At 34.6% G+C, this 27,179-nt stretch overlaps 13 protein-coding genes and 1 pseudogene across 14 annotated transcripts, besides 2 other annotated features; 8 read left to right on the top strand and 6 right to left on the bottom strand. All coding sequences in view use genetic code 12, as the record gives it.

The window, feature by feature from the left end:
- Positions 1-926: 926 nt before the first annotated feature.
- Positions 927-2,057, top strand: DEHA2C13508g (DEHA2C13508p; the record flags this gene model as incomplete). Its single annotated transcript, XM_002770164.1, has 1 exon — positions 927-2,057. The coding sequence occupies one exon, from the start codon at positions 927-929 to the stop codon at positions 2,055-2,057; it is 1,131 nt and encodes a 376-aa protein (XP_002770210.1).
- A 35-nt stretch (positions 2,058-2,092) lies between these two features.
- Positions 2,093-8,020: a mobile genetic element (Debaryomyces hansenii Tdh2 retrotransposon).
- DEHA2C13541g2 lies at positions 2,503-7,536 on the top strand (annotated as a pseudogene; the record flags this gene model as incomplete). Its single annotated transcript has 1 exon — positions 2,503-7,536.
- Positions 2,503-7,536: a sequence feature (Retrotransposon Gag and pol transcript of Debaryomyces hansenii Tdh2 retrotransposon; contains an internal stop codon; DEHA2C13541p2).
- A 61-nt stretch (positions 8,021-8,081) lies between the features above and the next one.
- Positions 8,082-8,786, top strand: DEHA2C13552g (DEHA2C13552p; the record flags this gene model as incomplete). The annotated part of the gene is made up of 1 exon (XM_458267.1): positions 8,082-8,786. The coding sequence occupies one exon, from the start codon at positions 8,082-8,084 to the stop codon at positions 8,784-8,786; it is 705 nt and encodes a 234-aa protein (XP_458267.1).
- Positions 8,787-8,799: 13 nt separating this feature from the next.
- On the bottom strand, positions 8,800-9,696 carry DEHA2C13574g (DEHA2C13574p; the record flags this gene model as incomplete). Its single annotated transcript, XM_458268.1, has 1 exon — positions 8,800-9,696. One exon carries the CDS (start codon positions 9,694-9,696, stop codon positions 8,800-8,802), a length of 897 nt encoding a protein of 298 aa, XP_458268.2.
- Positions 9,697-9,852: 156 nt separating this feature from the next.
- Positions 9,853-11,913, bottom strand: DEHA2C13596g (DEHA2C13596p; the record flags this gene model as incomplete). Its single annotated transcript, XM_458269.1, has 1 exon — positions 9,853-11,913. The coding sequence occupies one exon, from the start codon at positions 11,911-11,913 to the stop codon at positions 9,853-9,855; it is 2,061 nt and encodes a 686-aa protein (XP_458269.2).
- Positions 11,914-12,064: 151 nt separating this feature from the next.
- DEHA2C13618g (DEHA2C13618p) lies at positions 12,065-14,245 on the bottom strand (the record flags this gene model as incomplete). Its single annotated transcript, XM_458270.1, has 1 exon — positions 12,065-14,245. The coding sequence occupies one exon, from the start codon at positions 14,243-14,245 to the stop codon at positions 12,065-12,067; it is 2,181 nt and encodes a 726-aa protein (XP_458270.2).
- Positions 14,246-15,259: 1,014 nt separating this feature from the next.
- On the top strand, positions 15,260-16,186 carry DEHA2C13640g (DEHA2C13640p; the record flags this gene model as incomplete). The annotated part of the gene is made up of 1 exon (XM_458271.1): positions 15,260-16,186. One exon carries the CDS (start codon positions 15,260-15,262, stop codon positions 16,184-16,186), a length of 927 nt encoding a protein of 308 aa, XP_458271.1.
- A 100-nt stretch (positions 16,187-16,286) lies between these two features.
- DEHA2C13662g (DEHA2C13662p) lies at positions 16,287-17,684 on the bottom strand (the record flags this gene model as incomplete). Its single annotated transcript, XM_458272.1, has 1 exon — positions 16,287-17,684. One exon carries the CDS (start codon positions 17,682-17,684, stop codon positions 16,287-16,289), a length of 1,398 nt encoding a protein of 465 aa, XP_458272.1.
- A 223-nt stretch (positions 17,685-17,907) lies between these two features.
- Positions 17,908-19,566, bottom strand: DEHA2C13684g (DEHA2C13684p; the record flags this gene model as incomplete). Its single annotated transcript, XM_458273.1, has 1 exon — positions 17,908-19,566. The coding sequence occupies one exon, from the start codon at positions 19,564-19,566 to the stop codon at positions 17,908-17,910; it is 1,659 nt and encodes a 552-aa protein (XP_458273.1).
- A 261-nt stretch (positions 19,567-19,827) lies between these two features.
- Positions 19,828-21,876, top strand: DEHA2C13706g (DEHA2C13706p; the record flags this gene model as incomplete). Its single annotated transcript, XM_458274.1, has 1 exon — positions 19,828-21,876. The coding sequence occupies one exon, from the start codon at positions 19,828-19,830 to the stop codon at positions 21,874-21,876; it is 2,049 nt and encodes a 682-aa protein (XP_458274.1).
- A 62-nt stretch (positions 21,877-21,938) lies between these two features.
- Positions 21,939-22,904, bottom strand: DEHA2C13728g (DEHA2C13728p; the record flags this gene model as incomplete). Its single annotated transcript, XM_002770167.1, has 1 exon — positions 21,939-22,904. One exon carries the CDS (start codon positions 22,902-22,904, stop codon positions 21,939-21,941), a length of 966 nt encoding a protein of 321 aa, XP_002770213.1.
- Positions 22,905-23,053: 149 nt separating this feature from the next.
- On the top strand, positions 23,054-24,580 carry DEHA2C13750g (DEHA2C13750p; the record flags this gene model as incomplete). Its single annotated transcript, XM_002770168.1, has 1 exon — positions 23,054-24,580. One exon carries the CDS (start codon positions 23,054-23,056, stop codon positions 24,578-24,580), a length of 1,527 nt encoding a protein of 508 aa, XP_002770214.1.
- Positions 24,581-24,776: 196 nt separating this feature from the next.
- On the top strand, positions 24,777-25,131 carry DEHA2C13772g (DEHA2C13772p; the record flags this gene model as incomplete). The annotated part of the gene is made up of 2 exons (XM_458277.2): positions 24,777-25,009; positions 25,098-25,131. The coding sequence occupies 2 exons, from the start codon at positions 24,777-24,779 to the stop codon at positions 25,129-25,131; spliced, it is 267 nt and encodes an 88-aa protein (XP_458277.2).
- Positions 25,132-25,442: 311 nt separating this feature from the next.
- Positions 25,443-27,131, top strand: DEHA2C13794g (DEHA2C13794p; the record flags this gene model as incomplete). The annotated part of the gene is made up of 1 exon (XM_458278.1): positions 25,443-27,131. One exon carries the CDS (start codon positions 25,443-25,445, stop codon positions 27,129-27,131), a length of 1,689 nt encoding a protein of 562 aa, XP_458278.2.
- Positions 27,132-27,179: the final 48 nt, after the last annotated feature.

Consider the following 27,179-nt stretch of genomic DNA (forward strand, 5'->3'; position numbering starts at 1 on the left):
TTAATTTTTTTTTATCGGTTTTGTTGATCGGCATATTTTTTTAGAATGTTGCTTGATTTTTTGTTATGTTGAATTCACTTTGCTGTGCATTTCGTTGTTACCTTTCGATGTCTCAATCTTACTGTTTGTTAGGAAAAAAAGAAGATTTTTGTTCAGTTGTTTTGCATTAATCACTTATGTTTTTTTGCTTCCATCTTATTTTTATTAATTAAAATATTTTTAATTAAACATTTTTTTTGTTTGTTGGTTTTTTTATACGTTTGATATTTTGGAGTTGCGTTCTAGTTTGATTTTATTGTTACTTGTCATTGTTGTTATTATGAACCACTAATCATCGAGAATAGGAGCTCAATTCCAATTGTTTGTCGCCAGAATGTGTATGTATAGTATCTTTTATTGAATGAAAGAAAGAAAGAAAATATTTTATCAGAGAATAAAAAAACATTATAGAAAGTTATTAATGGGTTACTTATAAATCTTTTTTGTTTTCGTGAGTTGGGGTTTTTAAAGTTGAAGTTCTTATTTATAAGTTAATATTTTGGATTTAGACATTGGGTTATTTATATTTGTTGTTGAAATGCATTATTAAAGTGTATATATATCTATTATATATATATATCATTATTATATTATTATTATTATTATTATTATTATCCTTGTATTATGAGTAGTTGTATTTTATGCATGTAGATAAGGTCAGTAATCAAATTATAAGCTGTTCGCTACTGACGTCTTTTCAGTTATTGTTCCTAGTCCTCAGCACGAGAGGATTAGATGATATCTATGCTAGTTGCTGTAATACCTTGTCTACAAATACAAATTTCCACTGTTCATGGTTCATACACGCGCGATCTAGTATTTCGATATTTCAACATCGTCAGACTGTAAAAGTACCATAAAATACAACCAATAAGGCGATAAGAACCATGATTAAGAAAAGAATAGAGGTTATAGTGAAGGTTGTCGCCATATTATACCTAATATATTTATTTTGTAGGTCATTTTCGGTGCCGAAATATAAATCAAAAACAGAATTTCACACCAATACCTTAGATCTGATCAAAGAATTGGAACACCATACAAACTGGCTTAAGTATGGGTTCAAATTTCATTCAAATGCAAGGGCTAATTTACCAGAGCATGCCACATTAAGACAACAATTATCATTTCAGTTTCCATACGAACCTGCAAAACCATTCCAGAAAAATATTTGGCAAACGTGGAAGGTACCCATTGAACATCCAAACTTTCCAAAGAAATATAAGAAATACCAAGCTACATGGGATGATAAGAATCCAGGCTATAAGCATTATGTGATTCCTGACGAATCTTGCGAACAGTTAATTAATCAATTGTATGCTACAGTTCCGGATGTTGCTAGGGCGTACAATATTATGCCTAAAAGTATTTTAAAGGCTGATTTCTTCAGGTACTTGATTCTATATGCAAAAGGGGGATTATACACAGATATTGATACTATTAGCATCAAACCAATAGATACTTGGGTCTCCATGAATGAAACTGTTGATGGCTCGCCAAATATGGCAGGATTGGTAGTTGGTATAGAGGCAGATCCTGATAGGGAAGATTGGGCTGATTGGTATGCAAGGAGAATACAGTTTTGTCAATGGACCATACAAGCAAAAAGAGGACACCCGATGCTAAGAGAGTTGATTTCTCGAATCACGGACATAACATTAACCAGAGAAAAGAAAGGCCAATTGAACAAAATTCTTGGTAAGGATGCTGGTGGAGATATTATGAACTGGACTGGTCCCGGTATTTGGACAGACGTGGTATTTGAATACATGAACAATATTTCACAACCACCAGATAATTTCAAAACTAAGACATACGATGATATCATTAACGTATCGGTATTTACAGGTATGACAATACCTGTAGCAATTCAGGATGTGCTAGTATTGCCAATTACTTCCTTCAGCCCAGACGTTGGACAAATGGGTGCCAAGGACACCTCGCATCCTATGGCTTATGCCAAACATATGTTCCTGGGTAGTTGGAAGCCTGAAGATGAAAAAATTATAAATACATAGTATAGTTCATTATATATCACGTGTAGATAGTATGATGTTGGTTTTGTGTCACTATCAGAATCTATAAAGATTCTGAAACAAATCATTGTAAGAACCATAAATAGTCATGCTAGTGATACTGATAGTCATAAGAGGATATGGGAATAATCTTAATGAGTTGAAACGAAACAAGAATATAAATTAGGAATGAATCTCCAAGAAGAAGATGAATTTTCTAATTAACGAACAGCAATTAAGCAGAATATACTTAATTAAGACTACCCTAAAAAGTCATCGATAGGTAGATCGATCACTTAACTACTTCTATAGTAACCAATATTGATATATAAGACCAGTATATCTATAATACTAATACATAAGTATTCTTCCCTACATATTTCAGGTATTCACACGACCTTTATCATAATCCCAATAGATTAGAAGTCAAACTAAGTGTTACACTTCAATGTCAGAACAATTTACGTATTCTGATCCTACTCATGTCAAACATGCAAAAACCGTTAATAACAGAGTCTATGAATCGAGTAATGAAGAAGAAATGGGGTCAAAAACCTATAAAATCCATCATTCTAAATCTTCTGATGTGATCAATAAATTTGATTCATCATCGCTATTGAAATTTAACCAAAAAGAAATTGTTGATAATGCCATTGAACAAGCAAAAGAATTGTACCAATGTTACTTTGAGAAAATACCTTTTGTTCACGTTAATGATGTTTCAACTTTGTTATTACTCCAAAATGCGTTTAATAAATTGTTATCAAATAACAAAGGTCTTGGAAAATTATTGTTAATTAATGATCCAACGATCCAGGACTATGGAAAAGTAAAGATGTCTTCAGTATATTGTCAAAATAATAATCTCCAGATTTGGTTTCCCGTTTTTAGAGAATTATTATCTCAATCATTATTCCATAAAACACTGGCGATACAGAAATATTATCCAGAGTATGTTTTTTCTTTAAACTATACGTATAAATATATTCGTGATAATAGAGAGGTATTTGTTAGTGAAATTTTATTAAAACTTATTAATTTCTATATTCATGCAATGGATAATCCTTTTATGGACGTAACTGATATTTCTGCAACTGCTACTTATGGAACTGGTCAAGAAATTGATTTGGAAATAAATGATTTTATTAAAAAATTGGACCTATATCGAATAATCTTAATTTATAAAAGACTTAAGACTAATATAAAGAACCTGGAAGCATTTATTGATGAATTAACATTTGCTTATCTTGAGTTTCCAAACAACAATAACTTGCTAAATCTAGATCAAATTATTGTAAATTTGAAAAGAAATACAAGGTTTATTAAACCCAAATATTTTCAGGAGAAAACTGATAATTATTCAAACAGATTCGATAATAATAAAAAGAAGCAACTGAAGAAAAATAATAAATATGAACATAGGAATCAAAATTCTTCAAAGGATAATGATGAAAATTAACAAATTGGTAGTCACAATACTGATATAAAATTATCTAGTTTTTCAATAAATAATATTATTTCAAGTGACCAACCAATCAATAATCAGTACATCTATGATAATAATAAAATAGATGATAGCAAAAATTATGTTTTCGACAGCGGAGCAAGCGTTACTGTGGTAAATGATATAAAACAATTAATAAATATAAAGGAAGATTTAGAAGATAGTGAAAGGCTATTCTATACTGTTTCAAATGTACCAATTTATGCAAAAGCTAAGGGTGATTTAGTTATAAAAATCAAAAACTGCAAATTTACAATTAATAACGCTTATTATATTCCAGGAATCCAACTGAATCTAATAAGTTTCAATGATTTATTGAATAAAGGTTTTCTAATATTATTTGACAACGATTATTTATTTCTTATTAAAAAATCTAATGGAAAATGTTTTAATATTGCAAAACGAGATACGAATTCTAATTTGTTTAACAATATTAGATCAAGAGATTTTTTCAGTATGAAACTATCTCGAAAAATTATAGATGAATTAAACAATATGAATCAGAAAATTATCAACAAGAAAACATTGAATTATTTCAATAATAAGTACATTAAGATTTCTAACATGAATCATGAAATCGCAAATCCGTTTAAACGCAAACGCGATCTAATGTACTATCATCTTATGGGTAACCATATGTCTCTTGAAAGTATGAAATACTTAATTAAAAGTGGGCATATAAAAATGAGTTCTGAAATAACGGCTTCGGAAGAAGAAAGGGTTAAATCTTGTAATGAATGCTTAGCAATCAATTCAAAACAATCCTCACATAACCATACTCATTTCACAGCACCCAGAAGGTTATTTAGATTACATTCAGATACGTTGGGAATATTTAGTCACCGAGGCAAAAAGTATTACATTACAACCTTAATTGATGAATACTCCGGTTACTTAAATACAATATGGTCTGAACATAAATCAATTCAAGATTTATTATTTGAAAAAATAAGAATTTGGAATAATAAATTTGTAGATGCAAATGTTGCGTTCTTTCGAACTGACAATGCATTGGAGATGCCTACTAAAGATCAATTAGCAGAAATCGGTATTGAAAAAGATGAAATTGCATCTTACAGTCCAGAATTAAATGGAATTAGTGAAAGAACTAATAGATCCATAATTCAATTTATAAGAAAAGCCCTCTTACCCATACAAGATACTAGAACTCTTTATCTTCTACCTAAGATTGTTGACTATGTAACATACATAAGGAACATGACACCTGTTCGTTCAAAAGGAGGTCTGTGTCCGTATGCATTATTCTATGATACGAATAAGTTCCATTATAATCCTATACAATTTGGTCTAGACGTAATTGTTAAGTTAAGTTCCACAGTGGAAGCTAAAAAGTATGGAGTCAGCAACTCAAAAACTAGTCCATGTATTTTATTTGGTACATTTATTGGTTACGGTACAGACGTACACGTTTATAAAGTTATTTTATCTACCAAAGACTTTCCAATAATAGTGACACCAAATATTACATTAATGAAATCAATGGATAATTTAAAAGTCTATCTAAAGAGTCTCGATTACCTTCAAGACAAAGATGCTCAAGACATCGATATTTCACTTGGAAAACTTACAGATAGAACAGATGAAAAATTATCTATAGCAATAGAGCATATGAATCAAGATACAATTTATGAATGTAATGAGTATGATACCCAGGAAAGTCTAGTAAATTCAAACTCAACGATTCAAGACGTAGCTCAACATATATTCGAAAGAACACATGAATCAAATTCACTAGGAATGTCAAATCCAGTCCACTCTAATTACACAATGGTGACTGATACGTCAAATGATTTTGATTATACCATAGAGGAAACTATGAACGAAGTTAATCTGAATCCATCTGATACAAATGAAACGACAACTGATTCAAATATCACAAAAACTAATTTCAATGACTCACTGAATAGTAGTGATAATTCACAACAAAAATCGTCTACTCATCAAACGTTACCTCATCCACTGGCCCCGGATAAAAATGATGAAATAAATAAGATAAATGAAGATGGTAATACACATTTATCATTAGAGTCGAGTACATTATCGGAAAAGACACCGACAACTCAAAATAATGTACGGGTTTCAACTAGAAGTAAAAAAGCCATTGTAGAGACGGTTGAACCCAGAGGAAAAATAACCTCAAGTAAAGATTCGAGAGTTAAAAAGGATCCACATAAAACATCTTTACGCAATTCTTCAAAATCCTCGAAGAAAATAAATGACTTACAATCGCATGCACCTAAAGTAAATAAGTCATTAGAAACTATTCCATATACTGTCATAACTCGATCTATGTCAAGGAAACTAAACTCACAATCATCCAAATCTAATTCTTTAGTCACTCGGAAAATTAATACTGTATATCGAAAAGTCGATTTAACAGATAACAACTGGAAGCAGTCAATACAACGCGAATTAGATACTTTTAAGAAATATGAAGTATATACGGTTGTGAAAATTCCTAAAAATGTCAAACCTATTCCAACTACTTGGGTTCATACACATAAAATTAACGATCTCAAAGAAGTTCAGTATAAATCACGTTGCGTTGTACAGGGCTTTAGGCAAATTGCAAATGAACACTATGATACCTCGAAGGTGTCATCTCCTGTGATTGAATTATCCATAATTCGTTTACTTACAGCGATAGCAGTTGAATATGAATGGCCGATACATCATCTTGATATATCTTCCGCATATTTACATGCAGATATCGACTATGAGAAATCCATATTTGTTAAACCACCACCTGGATCGAATATTGATTCTGGTAAATGTTGGCAATTAAACAAATCTGTTTATGGAATGAAACAAGCAGGGTATATGTGGTATCAATGTATAACTAAGGTTCTTATGGATCTTAATTTCGAACCTGATACTGCCATTAGCGGAATGTTTTGTAAATATTTTGGTGAAAATAAGAAGCTCATCGTTGCACTATATGTGGATGATATGTTTTTAACTTCGTCTAATATTACAATTCTTAACGATTTCAAACTTGAACTCGCTAAACATTTCGACCTTAAATATTTCGCTGACATATCTGAATTCTTAGGAATTGAATTCATTCAAATTGCAGGGGGGTATAGATTATCACAACACAATTTCTTGAATTCTGTAATTAAAAAATTCAATTTAACAAATAATTATGGAAAGTATATTCCAATAATTAAAGAGAAAAATAAAATTTCCGAAACTCAACTAAAGAGTGAATTTACTAATGACGAAGTCATTAAAAATGAATCATTGCTAAATGAAGAAGATAAAAGACTATATCAATCAGGTGTTGGTTCGTTATTATGGGCAGCTAATAACACGCGGCCAGACATAAGTTTTGCTGTAAATCAATTGAGCTCAAATAATCAAAATCCGACATCAGTCGATCTTGAAAAATTGATATATTGTTTACGTTATGTAAAACAAACAATATCTTTTAGTTTAGAGTATAAGCGGAATCGATTTTCACATAAAAAGGGATCATTTATCATTCAAACTTTTTCAGATGGATCTTTTGCACCCACAAAAGATAGAAGACTGATTACAGGTTATACAGTTTATTTAAATGGTAATCTAATAAATTGGTCTACCATAAGGCAGAAGGTTATCACTGATAGTTCTGCAGCTTGTGAAATCAATGCACTACATTCAGCTGTGAGAAGTACACTTAAATCAAGACAAGCTATATTAGATCTAAATTTAGTTATTGATGAAATTACATTATTTGAAGACAACGCCGCAGTTATAGCGAACTGTAATAATGAAGGTACTTCATATTCAAGGCGTATGGTCGATATCAAATTAAAATTTATCAGACAGTTAGTTTCTGAAGGTATATTAAAATTAAAATATGTTAACACAAGTATTAATATAGCAGATATGTTAACAAAGGCATTAAGCCGAAAATTATTTGAAAATCTTCGTTCACTACTATTTGAAAGAAATGATTTAAATAAAGAATAGAATCATTTACTATATGTCAAAGAGTACCAATTGTTTTTTACCACAAAGTTAGGTTTTACAATATAAAGATCTTATGATTAAACTAATCTATAAGATCTAGGGGAGTGTTGGTTTTGTGTCACTATCAGAATCTATAAAGATTCTGAAACAAATCATTGTAAGAACCATAAATAGTCATGCTAGTGATACTGATAGTCATAAGAGGATATGGGAATAATCTTAATGAGTTGAAACGAAACAAGAATATAAATTAGGAATGAATCTCCAAGAAGAAGATGAATTTTCTAATTAACGAACAGCAATTAAGCAGAATATACTTAATTAAGACTACCCTAAAAAGTCATCGATAGGTAGATCGATCACTTAACTACTTCTATAGTAACCAATATTGATATATAAGACCAGTATATCTATAATACTAATACATAAGTATTCTTCCCTACATATTTCAGGTATTCACACGACCTTTATCATAATCCCAATATATGACTTGAAAAGTCAGACTGATTAGCAAGGCAATATAATTGAATTGGAGTACAAGCACTATGAAAGGCAAATTAGCGCTAGTTGTAGTAGATTTGCAAGAGGACTTCTTGCCAGATAATGGATCGTTGGCTGTAGCTGAAGGAAGGTCCATTGTTCCATTAATTAATGAATTGCTTAATACAGAAAAATACCGGTGGTCTGCAGTGATTGCAACTCAAGATTGGCACCCAGAAGATCATTGTTCGTTTGCATCACAGCATAAAGTTTCTCCGTACTCAGAGATGGAATTTAAGCATCCTCTTGGAGAGCGGGATACGAATGGTGAGATAAGGACGCAAATGCAAGTTGTGTGGCCTGATCATTGTATTCAGAATTCGTTTGGATCAAAACTTGATCCACAGTTCGAAGCTGCATTCAATCAGCTAGACCCGAATATTCCTAGGACAATTGTGAAGAAAGGGTACTTGAAGGACAGGGAATACTATTCCTGTTTTCAAGATTGTTGGAAACTACACAAGACCGAAATGCAAGACTATTTGCGAAATCTTGGTATCAGCGATGTTGTCTTTGTCGGAATTGCCTACGACTTTTGCGTTTTGAACTCAGCTCTTGATTGTGCAAAGTCAGGTTTCAATACGTATGTCATTAAGGATTGCTGTAAAAGTGTGTTTCCTGACAAAGTGTTGGCTACAGAAAAAATATATGCTACTGAAAACGTGAAAATTATATCAACAGAGGATTTATCGTTCAATGAACATAAATAAGTGTCTCTAATTATTATTTATTAATTCCTAATCGTGCGATTAGTTCCGCTCTCTTTTTATTAACAATCCATTTCGTGACTTCATCAGATGTAGGTACTTCCTTTTCAAAATTGGTTATAACGTTAGAGTCCGCTTCGTCATTGTGTTGGTTATTCTTGAATTTTCTAAAGAGCTTTTTGCCCCTATTCTTCTCAAACTCAATGAGATTATCTACCCCTTGTGCCTTATGAGCGACATAATATTCATTTATGTCATCTACTGGCTTTATTATTTCATCTCCTAACACTTCATTTACTTGATTTATAATATCTCTTTCATTACTGGCAATTATGTCGTCATTGCCATCATTAATTTCGTCATAGACCCCGTAATAATCCGCCTTTATTCTTTGGTCTTGTTCGTTCAATAATCTGTTTTGCTCCAATTCTTTGGCATGTTTCGATTTATTGGCGTGGCCTTTCTTCTGTTGCAACATGAGTACCTCCTTTACATCCGGTAGCTCTTTAGCCCTACCAAAGTATCGGTAGCCCTTTATATGACTTCCCAGTGAATCAAGCTGACTTAATTTCCCTGCATTATTGAAATCTTTATTAAAATGCATGTAATCTGCACCTCCAAGATTCTTAATATGATATTCCCAAGATCTCTTTTCGTTGAATAATTTATTCAACGAATCATTAATATCCCTTATTTGGTATTCATTTAATGCTGGATCTTGAATTTTCGTTAGCTTCACCGATATTTCACCTATTATTGTTGATCTCCATTTTTCTGCTTGAGGTAAAGAGTCAACAGACTGAACATATTTAGGTCGGAAATTTGGATTACTTTCAAGCACACCAGCCTCTTTATTTTTCAATGCTTGGAATCTATTCAAAGAAGATTGCGCCTTTTCAGTATTTCTTGACATTAATGGATAAAAAATCGTGTTATGGTAGTAGGTTTAATGGTATAAACTATTTAAGAGTAAAGTCATTCCTGTATACTATGAGATGAGATAACTATGCATTTTTATTAACTATGAATATTAATTACGTTATATACTGTACAAGTTGATGATATTAGCCTACATACCACGGAAAGCATTTTTAGAGGCTCTTCTACGACCATCAAATCTTTGCTTTGTTCTTCCAGAATTTTTAGTGCTTTCAGGATCTTCTGAGTTGTCAGATTCAAACCTAACCTTAGGCTTCTTCTCCAGCTTGTGGGGGACGAACGTAAGTTCAGCTTCTCCTCTAGCATGACGACGTAATCTTGAGTCGTTGTTAAAAGTCTTCGGCTTTTGGATTTTGTTATTTTTCAGCAATTGAGAACCAAAAGATTCAACACCTTTTTGTTTAGTGTTATCTTCGGTCATAACCTTCATCTTATTCATGAAACGGTTAGATTCTTCTTGTGCTTCTTTCTTACGACGTAATTTTTCCATTTCCTTCTGAACTCTTTGATTGTGTAATTTCCTGGTTTCTTCATCTTCAGATTCCGATTCAGAATCAGAATCATCCGAATTGGATTCGTGGTCACTTACGCCATTGTTAAGGTTTAATCTTTCCTCATCAGATTCTTCAGCAGCAGTCAAAGCAGGCGCTGAAACATCCTTTGTAGATTTAACAGGATTAAGTTGCTTATATTCGTGAGATTGTTCATCAATAGCAAACTCTGGATTTTCGAACATTTCCTTGAAACGATCATCATTAATAACAGTCTCGGCATCGGTGGAACCTTTCTTGTCTTGTAATTTGGACGCCAAATCTTTGTTGACTTTAATCTTAGTATTAGTAATGGCTCCAGTGGATCTGATTCTGGATTCTCTTTCCTTTTCAATTCTTTTTCTGATTTCTCTTTCTCTTTGGTCTTGGTACGAGTTAGGATTAGCAATCAAGTTAACCTTATCATATAACTCGGTATCAATGAAAAAACCATGCATATAAGAACGTAATACTTTTGAACCGATTAAATGTGCAATATTTAACTTGGTGACTTGATCTCTAGTAATGAATCTATAGTTTGAATAGACGGAATCTGCAGGCTTTTCTTCTAATTCTTCAGTAACATTATCCAAGAATGAACACCATCTTGGTGCTGGCCCTAAGTTTGGAATATAGTACGTGTGCATTGGTATTCCTTCGTTAGCCATGAAAAACATACCTGAGTTTTTAATATACTCGATGTCATTTATATCTACACTTGGTTCCATCGAGGCAAAAGGCTTACCGTCGTTTCTATCCCAAATTTTGGCAATTCTCTTATCTGTCGTCAAGATTTTATCGGAATCTGATGAGTTTTCGTCTAACCATATTATCTTTTTAATACCATAGCCATATCCTTGATCCTTTATTATGGAAGGTGTTGAAGTTCTTAAATCGTAAATTAATGATTTACCATTAGATGTACCACAAGCAAAATTTAAACCATCGTTACGGAACGAGGTTGCAGTGATCTCAACTTTTTCATTTAACTGATCGCCGACGAACAATTTTGCTGCTCTTTGTCTACTTCTAGGATCCCAAAATTCAACCGTTCCATCTTCTAAACCAGCTGTGACTAATCCGTGGACTGGGTTAATGTCAACAGAGTTAACACCTCCCGTGGTATCCAAAACATAAGGGTTCAAGAAACGACCCTTATCCAAATTTAATCTGTATAATTCGTTGCCTGATGCACCAACCAATAAGTCACAATTAGATGCATTATAAGCCATACTTCTTCCAAACTTTGGAATTCTTGATCTATAGTGAATACCACCCTTTGTGTGAAACTCAATAGATCTGTCATTTTGTAAATGAATCGACTTTGTCCAATCGTTGGATAAAACAAGAAAATCAATATTTTCACAATCGGTATGTCTATCAAACTTTAACGACAAATTAGCAAAATCATAAACATGTATTTGTGGTTTATAGGTACCAGTAGCCATTGCATATTGACCATCTGGTGAGACTCTAATTTTATTAGAAGCTTCACTAAATTCAAAATCTTGAATCAATTCAATACGATTTTGGTACTCTATATCGTTTTTTAAAGCCCTCTTTCTCTTTTTTGCAATCCAATCAGGTAATGAACGAGATACATTACTACCCGACACTTGATATACAGAGACATTCCCTGCGGAAGTAGATTTCAACACCATGTCTGATAATTTCGTCTATTCTATAAATGTCTTACTTCAATACCTGAAAATTTAGAGATGAGGTTTTAATTTTTTTTTATACATCAATAAATCACGTGCAGATAGGAACATTTTATTATGAACTAAGAAGCCTATGGACTTATACAACTGATTATACTTTCCCATATTGATCGACATGGATACTTTGTTGTCTTGCAAAATTAGTGACATAGTTTGATTTTAGTGGTGTTGAAGCATTTGCAATTTCTGGCTCAAATATAAACAACAGATCATTATTATTTGAATTATTGTAATGTTTTTTACTCTCAGTATGGTCTTGCATATTCGGATACGTATGAGCGACATTAACATACGGATCATTTGTGGTCAAGCTATCCATTCTTAACTCTTCAGTAATTGTGTCTGGGTTGACTGGTTGCTGTTGCCGATGAGGATACATGAATTTATATTCATCATAGGAAATTTCGACAGTAACCGAACTCGCCTTTGATGATTTCTCTTTCTTGTAATCTGCTCCACTAATTTGACAAGAGGTTTCTTGATTGCTAAACGTAGTGAAATAAAAGTTTAAGGCACTTTTCACTAGCTCATCTTCTAATATAGCATTCGAAGCTGTCTTGTCCACCAAAAACTTGAATAGGGACTCAAATATGGGGACAAACCTTAAGTTAATGTAACAAATATCGCTAGCGAAGTTGATTAGACATACCCACATTAAAGAATTCTGAGTGAATCTAAGATCAATCGAAATCAACTTGTGATAGATATCTAATATTATGTCTCGGATTGCATTTGTATCTTTGTTATGCTCATCATACTTTTGTAGAAATACCAATGATGGGAACAAGGAAGAGAACAATAAGTCGATCAACCGAAATATTAATTTCAGATTAACTTGATCCGCAGCGTAAGTGTTCATCATCGAAATTGCGTATAGTTCATCTTGGAGAATTTGCAGCAATAAGTGCAAGTTTAACGATTGACAATGCATTAGTCTAATTATATTACCACTGTTATTAGCTAAACGTAAGTCATTATCAAAGGAGTCTTTATTATGAAAACTGTCAAAAAAATAATCTGACTTTGGCAATGGCGGTAATCTTGTTTGCTTGAAATGGGTTGAAATGATTTCAGGAATTTCTTCATTATCAGTATAGATACTAAGTAATGAAGTCGAAACAATATAGTTCAAGTTAGCTAAAAGAGCAGTTAATGATATCTTTGAGTTAAGCTGGTTGTACTGTTGATATAGGTTCTGTTTACCGCATAGGAATAGATTATTCAAATTTCTCAATGAAATGGTGAGGTAGGAAAGCAAATTATATGATTGCAAATAATTGAAGTCATTACCATGGTCGAGTATCTCTAGAATAAACAAGATCGAGTGCTTGGTGTCTAGCTTAATTGAAATACTGCTTGTCTTTGAAAGGCTCGAAATAACTTTCTTTGTAGATGTTAGACATGGATCGTTCCATATTAGAGTATTTCGGATCATTTCAAGCACCTTCGAGATACTCTTTTTGTTAACACTAGATATTTCAAGTTCCGAAAGCGATTCTAAGTTCTCAATCAGTCTCGTGGTCGAAAACATTAAGGCCAACAACTCTTTCTTTGATTCCAATCCAAATCCTTCAATTAATAAGATCAACATATCGGTCAATTTCTGATTATTGTCGTTGGTGAATGTAGAGACCATACTCATGCTTTCCAACTCTAATATGATCTGATACCATTCTTCGACGTTTTCTGTGACCAATTTGACGTACCCCATAGAAATGGCATGCCATTCGTGTTTCATATCTTCTGAAAGAGCGTCTGTAACTTTTCTGGTATACCAATACGCATACGGAAAATTGACAGGTTGTAATTTCGGCGCTAATTCTAATATGAGTTTGCAGAATTGCTTCATGATCGTATCATGAGAAGTGAAAAGCCTCATAAAGTTTTTAAATAATACCGGATGGTTCATGTGGTGCCAAAGTAGCATTCCATATGTGTCTGTTAATGCCACTACGTCCTGACCCCTTGATAGATTTATTGAGATTAGCTTCATCAACGGATAAAACAAATTCAAGTCTTGGTGATCTATCACTTCCGAAGGAAACTGGGGGTGTCTGTTAAGCATCTTAATCAAATCATCATATATCTTTTTAATCTTATTTAGCAACTCACCACTATAATTTGCCTTGCTCTTATCTTTTGTTTCAAGTTTTTGTAATTCGTTATTAACATTCACTATGGCCAATGCAACCGACGTGCTATCAATATTTTTCACCATACCACCGCTTGTTGCCCCTATTTTAGTGGTCTTTGCTTGTTCCGTTGTTCTCATCTAATAAAACGTTTTTTATTATGTTTCTTACAAAGAAGTTATACTAAAGAAGTATTAAGAAAAGAAATCTAATGTGGTACCGTATGTTCTTTAGACCATGTTTCAAATAATATGTTGCAAAATCGATTTTCCGACACAAGTCGAGACTATCATTTTTACCGATAACGTTTAGCAACGTCAAGATACACCGGATTTAGATATTAACGGGCCAGATCATTATAGATAAGTTCGATCTCTACTCCAAATTTCTTCGAAATGCCGTTCGTTCCATAGGTCATTTTACAATTTATATATATGATACGCGTTGGTGCAGATTAAAGTGGATTCGAGTGTGGGGCAGCATTATAACATCTGATTCTTTTTATTTCTAAAAAAATATAATCTTGCATGATTCAGGTATTTGCATAGGGAATTTCCTCGGCAAATCATTGTATTGAATCATTCTTATGTGTTTCCGACCGCACAATTGTTCGATAGCTATGGCTGCGAAATACTAATCAGAATAAGGTTCAGATGGAATAATTAACCGTATATTAGATTAAGATGACTGGCTATTGTATAATCTTAGTTAAGCTAAGGGTATTATACGAAATGATTCCCTGCATTATTACCTTGATTGGTATGGGTTTCACAAGATTACCAACAAAAGTGAGGTTTGATAATGGAGTCTCCTCACACGGGCTTCCTAGATGATGAGTCTGGCTCCATAGAAACAACATGTTGGGAAGGATGTGGAGGTAATATGGAGTCCCGGGTGGCTTTCAGATGTACGCCCTTCCTCAGCTGAGACTGAGGCTGTTCCTCTGGGGGTCACATTTATATTACATACATGTACATTAAAGTGCATAAAGGCAGGTTGTACGCTGGGTTTGCATAGTATGCCAAAGGATATGATTTATCATATTGTCTAGATCAAACCGAACTTTTATTGCATTCGAAAGTATAAATGAGAGGTGGGTTTCGATAATTTAGAACTTAATTGACAGTATAAATATTCTAAAATATTCGTTAAGTATGCTTAATTTTAGTTATTCGTTTAATAGAGCAAAACGTCGCTCTAATGACATAAACGACAGCTCGCATCCTTATTCACCGAAGAATATATTTCATAGGAGATCAGACTCGATTGATGATGGATACTTTCCTAAAAACGCAGAATTCCAAAGGAAATCTGAAGGCAGCGACACTTTAAATTCTGATTTCCGTGAAGGCTCTAGTTATTCGGCTCCGGATTCACCTACAGGTTTGAACCGATATAATAACAGTGCAAATACCTCTATTGATTCCCAGCCAGTTATAGACTTGAATGATGTGCAGAAAGAGACTTCGAAGTTCAAGAGGAGCTTGAGCTATCCATCTCAAAGTGTTTACAATGGGCGCAATGCTGGGGAATATTATATAAGAGGATATTCCACGGGAGATCATATCCCTAATTATAGTTCCCAGGCTAGAAATAGTGAATATGCCTATGTTCTTTCAGGACGTGACCAGATTTCAGTCATGAACAAGGCTGGTATTCCAGTGCATGATTTAAATGTTAAATCAAAGAAGCAACAAGATCTACTTCATGAGCCAGATAAGGCAAAACATTTGGAACCAGGAGATCTTGATATAGATGAGATACTTTTTGCTGGACAACTCGCCTTTGAAAAAGATGGAAGTATCAAACAGAGATCAGCTACAAAAATTCGCTTTCTTCCTGAAGCATCGGAGGAATTGCTTTCTAGACTTCAATTAAAAAATGCTGGCATTATTGATGTTTCGGGTAGAAATAAGAAAGAAGAAGAAGATGAAGAAGAAGAAGATGATGATGATGAAAATGAGGATAATTATAATAATGTATTTGATAGCAAACAAATACGAGATAGACGCATAAAAGATGGTCGTAAGAAGATGACGTTCATATCAAAGACAATATCGAAATTAAGCCCTGGTTTTTAGCGGTTATATCATTTTCTATTTATTGGAACTACATAAATATTCCATTTATATGATTTTAATATTATAGATATCTATTGTGCAATTATAAACTTACAGTACTTTATTTTAATTCAGCTTCTAGTTGTTCCAATTGCTTTAACACAGCCGACTTAGCTGTACCACCGATAGCAGTTCTTCTTTCGACACTAACTTCGAAATCAAAGACATCCGTCACATCGTCCGCAAATCTTTCATCAATTTCCTTGAATTGTTGCAAAGATAACTGATCAATTCCTGACAATTTCAAATCTTCTGCAACTCTAACGCATTCACCAGAAATATGATGAGTTTCTCTGAATGGTACACCTCTTCTAACTAAATAATCGGCTAAATCAGTAGCCAACATATCCATTGTTAAAGCCTCTCTCATCTTTGTTTTGTTAATAGCCAAGGTTGATATCACACCGGTGGCAATCAATACAGAGTGTTCAACAGTGGTCAAAGCATCGAATAATGGTTCCTTGTCTTCTTGCATATCCTTATTATAAGTAGAAGGGATTGACTTAATAGACATCAAGAAACCGGATAAAGAACCGAAAACACGACCCGACTTACCTCTTAATAATTCTAAGGAGTCAGGATTCTTTTTCTGTGGCATCAATGATGAGCCGGTAGAGTAAGCGTCAGCTAATTTAACAAATCCAAATTCACCAGTTGAATAAATTATCAAATCTTCTGAGAAACGGGAGATATGATTCATGAATAAAGTTGACCAGAATAAAGTTTCAACCACAAAATCACGGTCACTGACAGCAGTCAAGGAATTACCAATAGGGAAATCAAAACCTAATCCCTGCGATAAAAACTCTCTATCAATACCGTAAGGGTGGCCAGCTAAAGCACCGGCACCTAATGGGCATTGATTGACTCTTTCTAAGATTTGCTTCAATCTTTTATAATCTTCAGTGAAATATGTAGCATACATAGATAACCAATGAGACCATCTAATAGGCTGAGCCTTTTGTAAATGCGTGTATCCTGGCATCAAAACGTCTATTTCTTCCTTAGCTCTTTTAGAAATGGTCTTAATAAATCCCGCCAAAAATTCAAGCATCTTAGTCAAGTTTTCACGGACATAGATTCTCATATCAGTAGCAACTTGATCATTTCTGGATCTACCTGTATGAACCTTCCCTGCAATATGCTTGCCAATAATTTCTCCTAATCTTCTTTCATTAGCTGTATGAATATCTTCATCTCCAGCCTTTTCAACAAAACTACCAGCTTCCCATTCCTTTTGAATCTCACCCAATCCCTTATGAATAGCAACTAATTCTTCATCAGTAATCAACCCAATCTTATTCAATCCTTGGGTATACACTTTTGTACAGTTCAAGTCAGCTTCAAACATTCTTTTGTCATATGGTAACGAAGAATTATACAAGTCCATTAATGGGTCAGTGGCTCCAGTGAATCTACCACCCCATAACTTGCTTTCAGCTGGTTGTTCTTGCGACATCTTGAGTTAATATAATCTAATATTGTTTATAGATTTAATAGAGGGTGAAAAATTTCTGGTGAAAAATTATGGGTATTTATGGACACTATCTGATAGTCTGATTCATCACCGCGCTTAACAATTGCCGTTTTAAGAAGTCGTGGTTTACACAATTTGTTGAGTCATATAACAGCTATAATATTAATTAAATCTATACATTAAACTACCTATTATAAGCAATTATCTATGGCTTACATCTTCCAGTAAATCTTGGATATAAGGAACAATCTCTGACAGTGAATCTGTCACATAACCAAGCTAAAATTCTTTCAGTACCTAAACCATAACCACCATGTGGACATGTACCATACTTTCTTTGATCAGTAAACCAGTAGTATGAATCTAAGTCAAGACCTTCTCTTTTGATAGCGGCAACCAATTCATCGTTGTCATAAGTTCTCATAGAACCACCGGTGATTTCACCCACAGTTGGCATCAAGACATCGACCGATTCGGTGACTCTTGGATCATCGGCGCACTTTTGCATGTAGAATGATTTAATTTCGACTGGGAAACGGATTAACAAGATTGGAACACCAATGGTGTCGGTCATCTTACGTTCAGCAGCTTCTGCAATATCGTCACCAAACTTGAATTTTTCACCATCTTCGTTTGGAATGCCGTGTTCGTTCAACCAGTCTAAAGCATGGATGTATTCCATTCTCTTGAAAGGCATTTGTGGGGGAACAAAGTTAGGGTTCAACTGTTTGATTAAAGGACCAGCTACTGGGTCTTCAACAACGTACTTGACAACGTAGGTGATTAAACGTTCAAGATGTGTTAATAAATCATCGAATTCTATGAATCCTAATTCACTTTCAATGTGAGTATATTCGGATAAATGTCTTCTAGTGTGGGATTTTTCGGCACGGAATGACTCTTGAACACAGAAAACATCACCTAATGCTGGTAAACAGGTTTCCAAGTATAATTGGGAAGATTGAGTTAAGTAAGCTTCTTCACCGTAGTAATCCATTTTGAATAAAGTAGATCCACCTTCAACTTGGGTTTGAACCATACATGGTGGTGTGACTTCCAAAAGACCTTCTTCAGCGAAAAATCTTCTAATCGCTTGGAGTAAAGTAGATCTGACCTTCATAACAGCCGACAAACTTTCTCCTCTTAAGGCTAAATGACGTTGGTCTAACAACAATGATGGATCCGCGTTTTCTTGCACCTTGTTACTGAAAGCCTCTTCACCGCTTGGGGCAAGACCCACAACCTCATAGTAATCCACCTTCAATTCAACTCCTCCTGGAGCAGACTTACCTTCTGGCAACTTGTTGATAACACCCTTGATGGTAACAGTAGATTCCAAAGTAAGTTCGTGCGTGGTCTTGCATTTGGCTAAGTCTCCAGTCAATATACATTGGATGAATCCAGTACCGTCTCTCAAGGTGATGAATCCCAATCCCTTTTGCAATCTCAAACGGTGAATCCAACCCTGAACAACGACTCTGGTACCAATGTTATCTTGTACAGTTCTCAATTTGATTTTTTTGGCCTGAGGAAGCGATTCGTCTTCCTTAATGCTGATCAAGTCCATTTCTGCAAATTTTTTAGCAGCATCATCTTGATGTTTTCTTTGTTCTTCCTGTAACTTGGCCTGTTTTTCTTGTTTCTTCTTTAATCCTTCGGCTCCCTTCTTGGCTTTTTTCAAAGCAGATGCCGAAATTTCGCCGTAACCAAATTCTTCCGAGTCTTCTAACTGTTTGTAAACCAAAATCTTAGCGTCTTCGTTCTTAAACAATGCAAATGCTGGCGTCTGGAACGGTTGTTGTTCTGATCCGCTGACATCAGTGCTGTCAGCGCCTGTCTTCTCGTTAACATATACTTGAGACATAATTACCTTCAATGAATCTTAAACAGTATAAAAATACCTGATAACCTGTATGATTCATCTCTGAAAAGTGGAAAATTATATTGTACTGATATTAACTATATGTACGGGTAATTGAGGGACTGATCAACATAAACTGTAAATCATCATAAAAATTTATATTTTTCAAATTTGCAGGTTACCGGGCGACTTATGGAAAAATAGTTACTCAAACATGATGGACTAGTGTAAAGTGGGTCTTGATTCATAGATAAAAGCACTAAAATGGCTTTAGAACAATCATTAGCAGCATTATCATTAGCAACTGTTTCGTCAGAATCTGCAGTTTCAACTAAGACTTTGGTTTTCAAGCCTAAGACGGCTAAGAGCGCTACACCAGTACCAGTAGTTGTTTTCGCTTTACAAAGTACACAAACACCATCTCCGGTTATTGCTAAGGCCGCTGGAGTCAAGGAACCAAGATTGGCAAAGGACGACTTGGTGACGGAATTTTTCACTGTTTCGGCCAAGGAAGTGTCAATTGCGAACTTACACAAGGACTTAGCAGGTAAGATCAAGCTTGTTGTCGATGAGAACATCACCAAAGCTTCAGACGATACAGTTTTAGAATTATCTACTGCATCTGCCAAGGCCAGCATCTCCGCGAAGGTTCTTAACGAGTACATTGCTTCTACTGGCATTGAGGTGGTTTCAGTCGATTTTTCAGCCGAACAAGCTGCTGCCCCAGCTGCTGACACCTCTAAGAAGGATGCTTTGAAGAAGGAAAAACAAGCAGCCAAGCTTGAAGATGCAAAGTTGATCGGTATCACTGTTGATAAGGCAAAGGATTTCTCTTCCTGGTACTCTCAAATTGTCACCAAAGGTGAAATGTTGGACTACTATGACGTCTCTGGTTGTTACATTTTAAGGCCAAACTCTTACTCTGTCTGGGAAACTATTCAAGAATGGTTTAATTTACGTATCAAGAAGATGGGAGTTCAAAATTCATACTTCCCAATGTTCGTCTCTTCTAGGGTTTTGGAAAAGGAAAAGGATCACATCGAAGGTTTTGCTCCAGAAGTAGCCTGGGTTACTCGTGCTGGTAACTCTGAATTAGATGAACACATTGCCATTAGACCTACGTCCGAAACTGTTATGTATCCATATTATGCTAAATGGATTAGATCTCACAGGGACTTGCCATTGAAGTTGAATCAATGGAATTCTGTTGTTAGATGGGAATTCAAGCATCCACAACCATTTTTAAGAACCCGTGAGTTCTTATGGCAAGAAGGTCACACTGCTCATTTGACCAAGGAAAGTGCTGCTGAAGAAGTTGAACAAATTTTGGATTTGTATGCTGGTATCTACGAAGAATTATTAGCCGTTCCTGTTGTTAAAGGTAAAAAGACCGAAAACGAAAAATTCGCTGGTGGTGATTATACTACTACTTGTGAAGGTTTCATTGCTGAAACTGGTAGAGGTATTCAAGGTGCCACTTCCCATCACTTAGGAACCAACTTTTCTAAAATGTTTAACATTTCTGTTGAAAACCCAGAAGGTGCTGACAAGCCAAGAGTCCATGCTTTCCAAAACTCTTGGGGTTTATCTACCCGTGTCATTGGTGTTATGGTTATGACTCATTCAGACAACAAGGGTTTAGTTTTACCTCCTCGTGTTGCCCAAACCCAAGTTGTAGTTATTCCTGTTGGTTTGACTGCTAAGACCCCCGATGAGCAAAGAAAGGCCATCAATGATGGAGCAGCTAATATAGAACATATTTTGAAGCAGACTGATGTCAGGGTTACTGGGGATTATAGGGATAACTATTCTCCTGGGTGGAAATTCTCAAACTGGGAATTGAAGGGTACTCCATTACGTTTAGAATTCGGACCTAAAGATTTAGCTTCTGAACAAGTTACCGCTGTTAGACGTGATAACAGCCAAAAATACTCCGTCAAATTAAACGAATTAGAAAAACGAATCCCAGAAATTTTACAAGAAATGCAAGTTGGATTATTAGAGAAGGCTCGTAAAGACTTTGACGAGCACCGTGTTATGGTTCATGAATGGAAAGACTTTGTCCCAACATTAAATGCTAAGAATGTCATTGTTTCCCCTTGGTGTGGTGATGGTGATTGTGAAGATGATATTAAGGACTCGTCTGCTAAGAAAGATGATGGTGAAGAAGAAGAGGTCGATGAAAAATCACCATCTATGGGTGCAAAATCATTATGTATTCCATTTGACCAACCAGAATTAAAGTCAGGCCAAAAGTGTGTTAAGTGTGATAGACCAGCAGTGACTTACTGTATGTTCGGTAGATCATATTAGACTTGTAATTATAATAAGGAAATGATTAAATAGGTGTATAATTAATAAACAGTTGTATATAATCACTTGTATTGATCCCAAAATTTTGACTTATCTAGCTTCAGAACTAACTCACGTTTAGTAACCGTCTTCATATTTTCATCCAAATCCAAATAATAGATGTAGTCTAGATTGAGTACATCCCTAGCATATTCCCAAGCTTTATGAAAATTCAAACCAACTTGTGCTATCGAGTGTGAGTCGTCAGAAAGACAAAATTTACCATTTCCATACTTCAATATGGCACCACACATGTCCTTTTTAGGATAAGGAGATGACCATCCTTTTCGAATGGCTGCTGAGTTTAATTCAAATAAACCACCATAGTCATTGATGAATTTAACATTCCGAGTTATTGATTCCCATACATCTGGCCAATCGCTTTCAATATTGATATCCTTGAGAGGTTTATTTGTGGTTTCATCAATTTCATCTGTAGGCTCAAAAAGACGAATCAAATCAAAATGACCTACCACTGGTGGTTTTAGTGTCAGAACAACATTGTACTGGAGGTCAAAATAAGCTTTATACAAAGATCTTGTTGTCTTATCTAGTGTCGAGTCTCGAGCTTCCTTCCACAACTCTGATGAAAAATCAATTGGTATTTGGTTGACATAATGGACAGATCCCACTGACATGTTCACATACGGATTCTCCTTTATAATCGTTTTGGAACTATACTCAATATGCGATTCATCTATGCCTTCGACTTCAAACCCAATTAATATCTTCATGCGACCTTCTGCATTATACTTGTCCTGTAATTTCTTAGCATGTTCCAAATAACGTTTAAAATCATCATCTAATTCTCTAATAGAGTAATTTTTCTCTATCTCTTCTGGATAAAGAAATTTATTTTCCAACCGGGGCATATGTTCTGTAAGACAAAAATGGGTAAACCCCATCGATTGAGCTTTGCGGACTATGGATTCTAAATCATCTGCTGCGTGTGATACATATGTACCACTATGTGAATGATGGGAATGCATGTCTTTGGATGGCTATGGAATAGAATATTGCAACATTCTTTATCATGTTAATGGTTATAGAAATGGCCACCATATACAGGATAATGTATTAAGACCAGAAATTTTTCAGTTCAACCAGATAAGTATTTTACCAACCGTCACTAGGTGGGATGAGGATACTTAATGCAAGCTATAGTCGGATGCCATCAAGATGTGCATCGTTAAATTTTAGGTCTTATTTTAGTAGCTTAAAACCTACCATTAAAGACTTATTCATATCACCTCCCAGTATAGAGTCCACTATATCAACGCAAGGACACATTAAATCTATCCGTCAGTTTAAGAATATAGGTTTCATTGACCTATCAGATGGAACTACATTTCACAACTTAAGTGTTGTTCTACAAGACCCAGAATCAACGCTTTCTGAATTGCATTTGAAAGTGGGCCAAAGCATCAATGTCGCTGGAAAATGGATTGCATCGAAAGGAACCCAAAAATATGAACTTTTATACAATCCTGAAGCAAATGACCATAACCTTCAAGTTATTGGAGATGTAGAGGATGCATATCCCATTCAAAAGAAATCGCAAACGTACCAATTCTTGAGAGGATTGCCAACTTTAAGACATAGAACTGCATCATTAGCATCTATGTTACGATTCAGATCATTTATGGAAACTAAACTAATGGAATTTTTCAATAGTCAGAATTTTACAAAGACAACACCACCGTTGATTACTAGTTCTGATTGTGAAGGAGCCGGTGAACAATTCAAAGTCGAGCAGTTGCATAAAAAAGAAGTCGTTGTTGATGGTGCTGTTCAGGAGGAGCATTTCTTTGGGAAACCAGCCTTCTTGACCGTTTCCACTCAACTTCATCTTGAAGTATTGACGTTATCTTTGAATAGAGCTTGGACTTTGACCCCGTGTTTCAGAGCAGAGGATTCTAATACAAATCGTCATCTAAGCGAATTCTGGATGCTAGAGGCAGAAATATGCTACATCGACCATGTTAGCCAATTAACTGACTTTACAGAGGACATGATAAGATATGTCACTGGTGCATTGAAGTCCGAAGCTATAAATGAACAATCTAGTGGCCATTCGACTGATTTACTAAGTTCCAGGTTCAAGAAAGAGGAACTCGAAACCTTGAAAAACAGGTGGGAAACCATTATGGCACCTCAAAAATGGCCTTCTGTAACGTATTCTGAGGCCATTGATATCATTAACAAGGTCAAAAATAAGAATAAGCTGAAAAATCGCTTAACTTGGGGCGACGATATCCAGACTGAACACGAAAAATGGCTTGCTGGTACGCATTTCCAGTCTCCTGTCTTTATTACAGACTACCCAAGATCTCAAAAGCCGTTTTACATGCCCAAGTCTCATTCAAGTGTGTACAACCCGGAAAGGCCCACTGTTGCGTGCTATGACTTGATTTTACCAGAAATAGGGGAGCTAGTAGGTGGTTCAATGAGAGAACATGACTACGAGAACCTAGTACAAGAAATGACAAGAAGAAATATGAACCTAAAGGAGATGGACTGGTATTTATCAACCAGACTTAATGGAACAGTTCCGCATGGTGGTTTCGGTATGGGCTTTGAGAGATTACTTTCCTACATTGGTGCAATGGAGAACGTTAAGGATGTCATCCCCTTTCCTCGTGTTCCCCAATCATGTACCTGTTAATAGCTATCAGCAAATAGATCTACTTGTATATACCATATAGACTGATTATATAATATGGGACATAAATCAAGACCTGCATATATTCTTGCCTTCAAAATTTTTGCGTTCTCGTCGAGCCTACTAAAGCAATACTAACAGTTTCATTTAACGTTATCTTTAAGATATATTTCAATAAATAAAATAGATATTAGTTAAAATGGACCAATTAAATGTTAAGGAACAACAAGATTTTCAACAAATCGTTGAACAAAAGCAAATGAAGGACTTTATGAGATTATACTCAAACTTAGTCTCCAAATGTTTCGATGACTGTGTCAACGACTTTACATCTAACAACTTGACCACCAAGGAAACTGGTTGTATCACCAAATGTTCTGAAAAGTTCTTGAAACACAGTGAAAGAGTTGGCCAAAGATTCCAAGAGCAAAAGTAAGTAATTTTTCAAGTCGAAATTATAGGATAAGATATGGAGATGCCATCTCGTAATTTTTCAGAGACGAATACTAACCCATTTTAGTGCCTTATTGATGCAAAATATGCAAAAACGTTAGTGATGGTTTGTGTTTGTTTGGGCATAAAGCCCATTATGAAAATAAAGACAGATTTCATGTAGATGAAGTCACATAACGAACTTTTTCTTCCTGTTCTTTCAAGTAATGAATGGAACACTCTTTATACTTATTGTACATATTTAGTCTTGACATAATACAAATGTTATTCTGGTTATCAATGAATCGATTATAGAGTCTGTAATGTAGGAACTACTTATTAAGTATTAGAATGCTATTACACAAAATTAATTTTCATTTAATTCATTAATCAAAGCATACGAAGTAAACACGGCTACATACCAATACATATAATGGCTGCTATAGAATCACTTGATAAAGATCTTGTACTGATAATTATAGCATCCACTATCAACAGCTCTGTTAAACAGTTGAAGGATCTTACAGGCCAATCAACCGTTGAATTAAGCTTAGATGCCTTTTTGGCAAAAATGAATGGTTTGATTGTGGACTATACTGAAGCATTCAATCAGGCTCCGGTAGATTACAAGGTAGATAAATTAACATTTGCTACATTAATAAAAGAAAGAAAGTTTGCAGACTTTGTTGAAGTATCAGGCAACATATTAAAAATCGAAACAAATGCTAAAGCATTTCAAGCCATATTGAGCAATATAGCAGTGACGTCTACATTGAACTATGCTAAGCTTCTTATTAAAAACATTGATGACTTAGGTATTATATATAGAAGCTCGATGGATAAAACTGGTGCTGTAGGGTCAGAAAAAGGTGAAAATGACAATGCTCTACAAGATACAAATATAGAGAAGTATACCATAGAGGAAGAAATCGGAAGTGGTGAAGTTCAAGAAGATACTGAAAGTAATGAAGAAACAAAGCAAGAAGGTGAAGTTCAAAAGGCTTATGAGCAAGATATAGAAGCGGAAGATGATCAAGAAGAAGATAAAATTGGATTAGACGTAGAAGTAGAGCATGACCATAATGAAAAAGACATTGAAGACATAGAAGAGCACGAGAATAATGAATTGGATAAAGAGGAAACAGAAAATATAGAACTCGGAGAACAAGGAGACAACATAGAAGAAGAACAAGTTGAAAACAAAGATGAAAATCCAGACGAGCCAGAAGACAAAGAACAAGAAGAAGACAAAGAACAAAAAGAACAAGAAGAACTAGAAGAAGACAAAGAACAAGAAGAACAAGAAGAACAAGAAGAACAAGAAGAACAAGAAGAACAAGAAGAACAAGAAGAACAAGAAGAACAAAAAGAACAAAAAGAACAAGAAGAACAAAAAGAAAAAGAAGAAGCAAAAGATGAAGCAAAAGATGAACAAGAAGTGGACGAACAAGAAGATCAAGCAGTAGAAGGTCAAGAAGAACAAAAAGAAGAACTAAAAGAAGAGCCAAAGGAGCAAGAAGATCACGAAGTACATGAAGAAGAAGAACAAGATGAAGAGAAATTGGAATTGAACTTGGAAGAGGAACAAGATCAACAAGTAGATAAAGATGCAAAGAAAGTCAAAGGTGAGCAAGGCAATGCTACTCCAGTTGAGTCCAAAAATAATGTTCAAACTCCCGAACCTAAATCATCTGATGGTAGTATTAAAGAAGAATTACGTTCTCAGTCATCTAGAAAGCGTTCCCGATCATTGTCAGTATCTACTCCTCAACAACATAAAAGGTTCCAACATATTGCTGTTAATTTGATAAATAACATACAGGCCCATAGATTTTCATCCCCTTTCTTGCAAGCAGTTAATACCAAAGAGGCACCAGATTATCATGAGGTAATTTATGAACCAAAAGACTTGAAAAACATTTTAAAGTCAATTAAGCTGAAGAACGATCCACCAGAATATCAACTGATCAAACAATTAAAAAGAGATATTATGTTAATGTTAGCTAATTGTATTATGTATAATAAGTCTGACACAGATTTGGTTCAATTAACCAAAAGCATGAAGAATGACGTGAATAATATATTCAAATTATTCGAAGAGGCTGAACTGGATACTAAATAATTTCATTTCTTGATTAAATATATGTATAATAATAATAATAATAATAAT

Source organism: Debaryomyces hansenii, assembly GCF_000006445.2.
Source record: "Debaryomyces hansenii CBS767 chromosome C complete sequence".
In the NCBI taxonomy this organism is placed as follows: domain Eukaryota; kingdom Fungi; phylum Ascomycota; class Pichiomycetes; order Serinales; family Debaryomycetaceae; genus Debaryomyces; species Debaryomyces hansenii.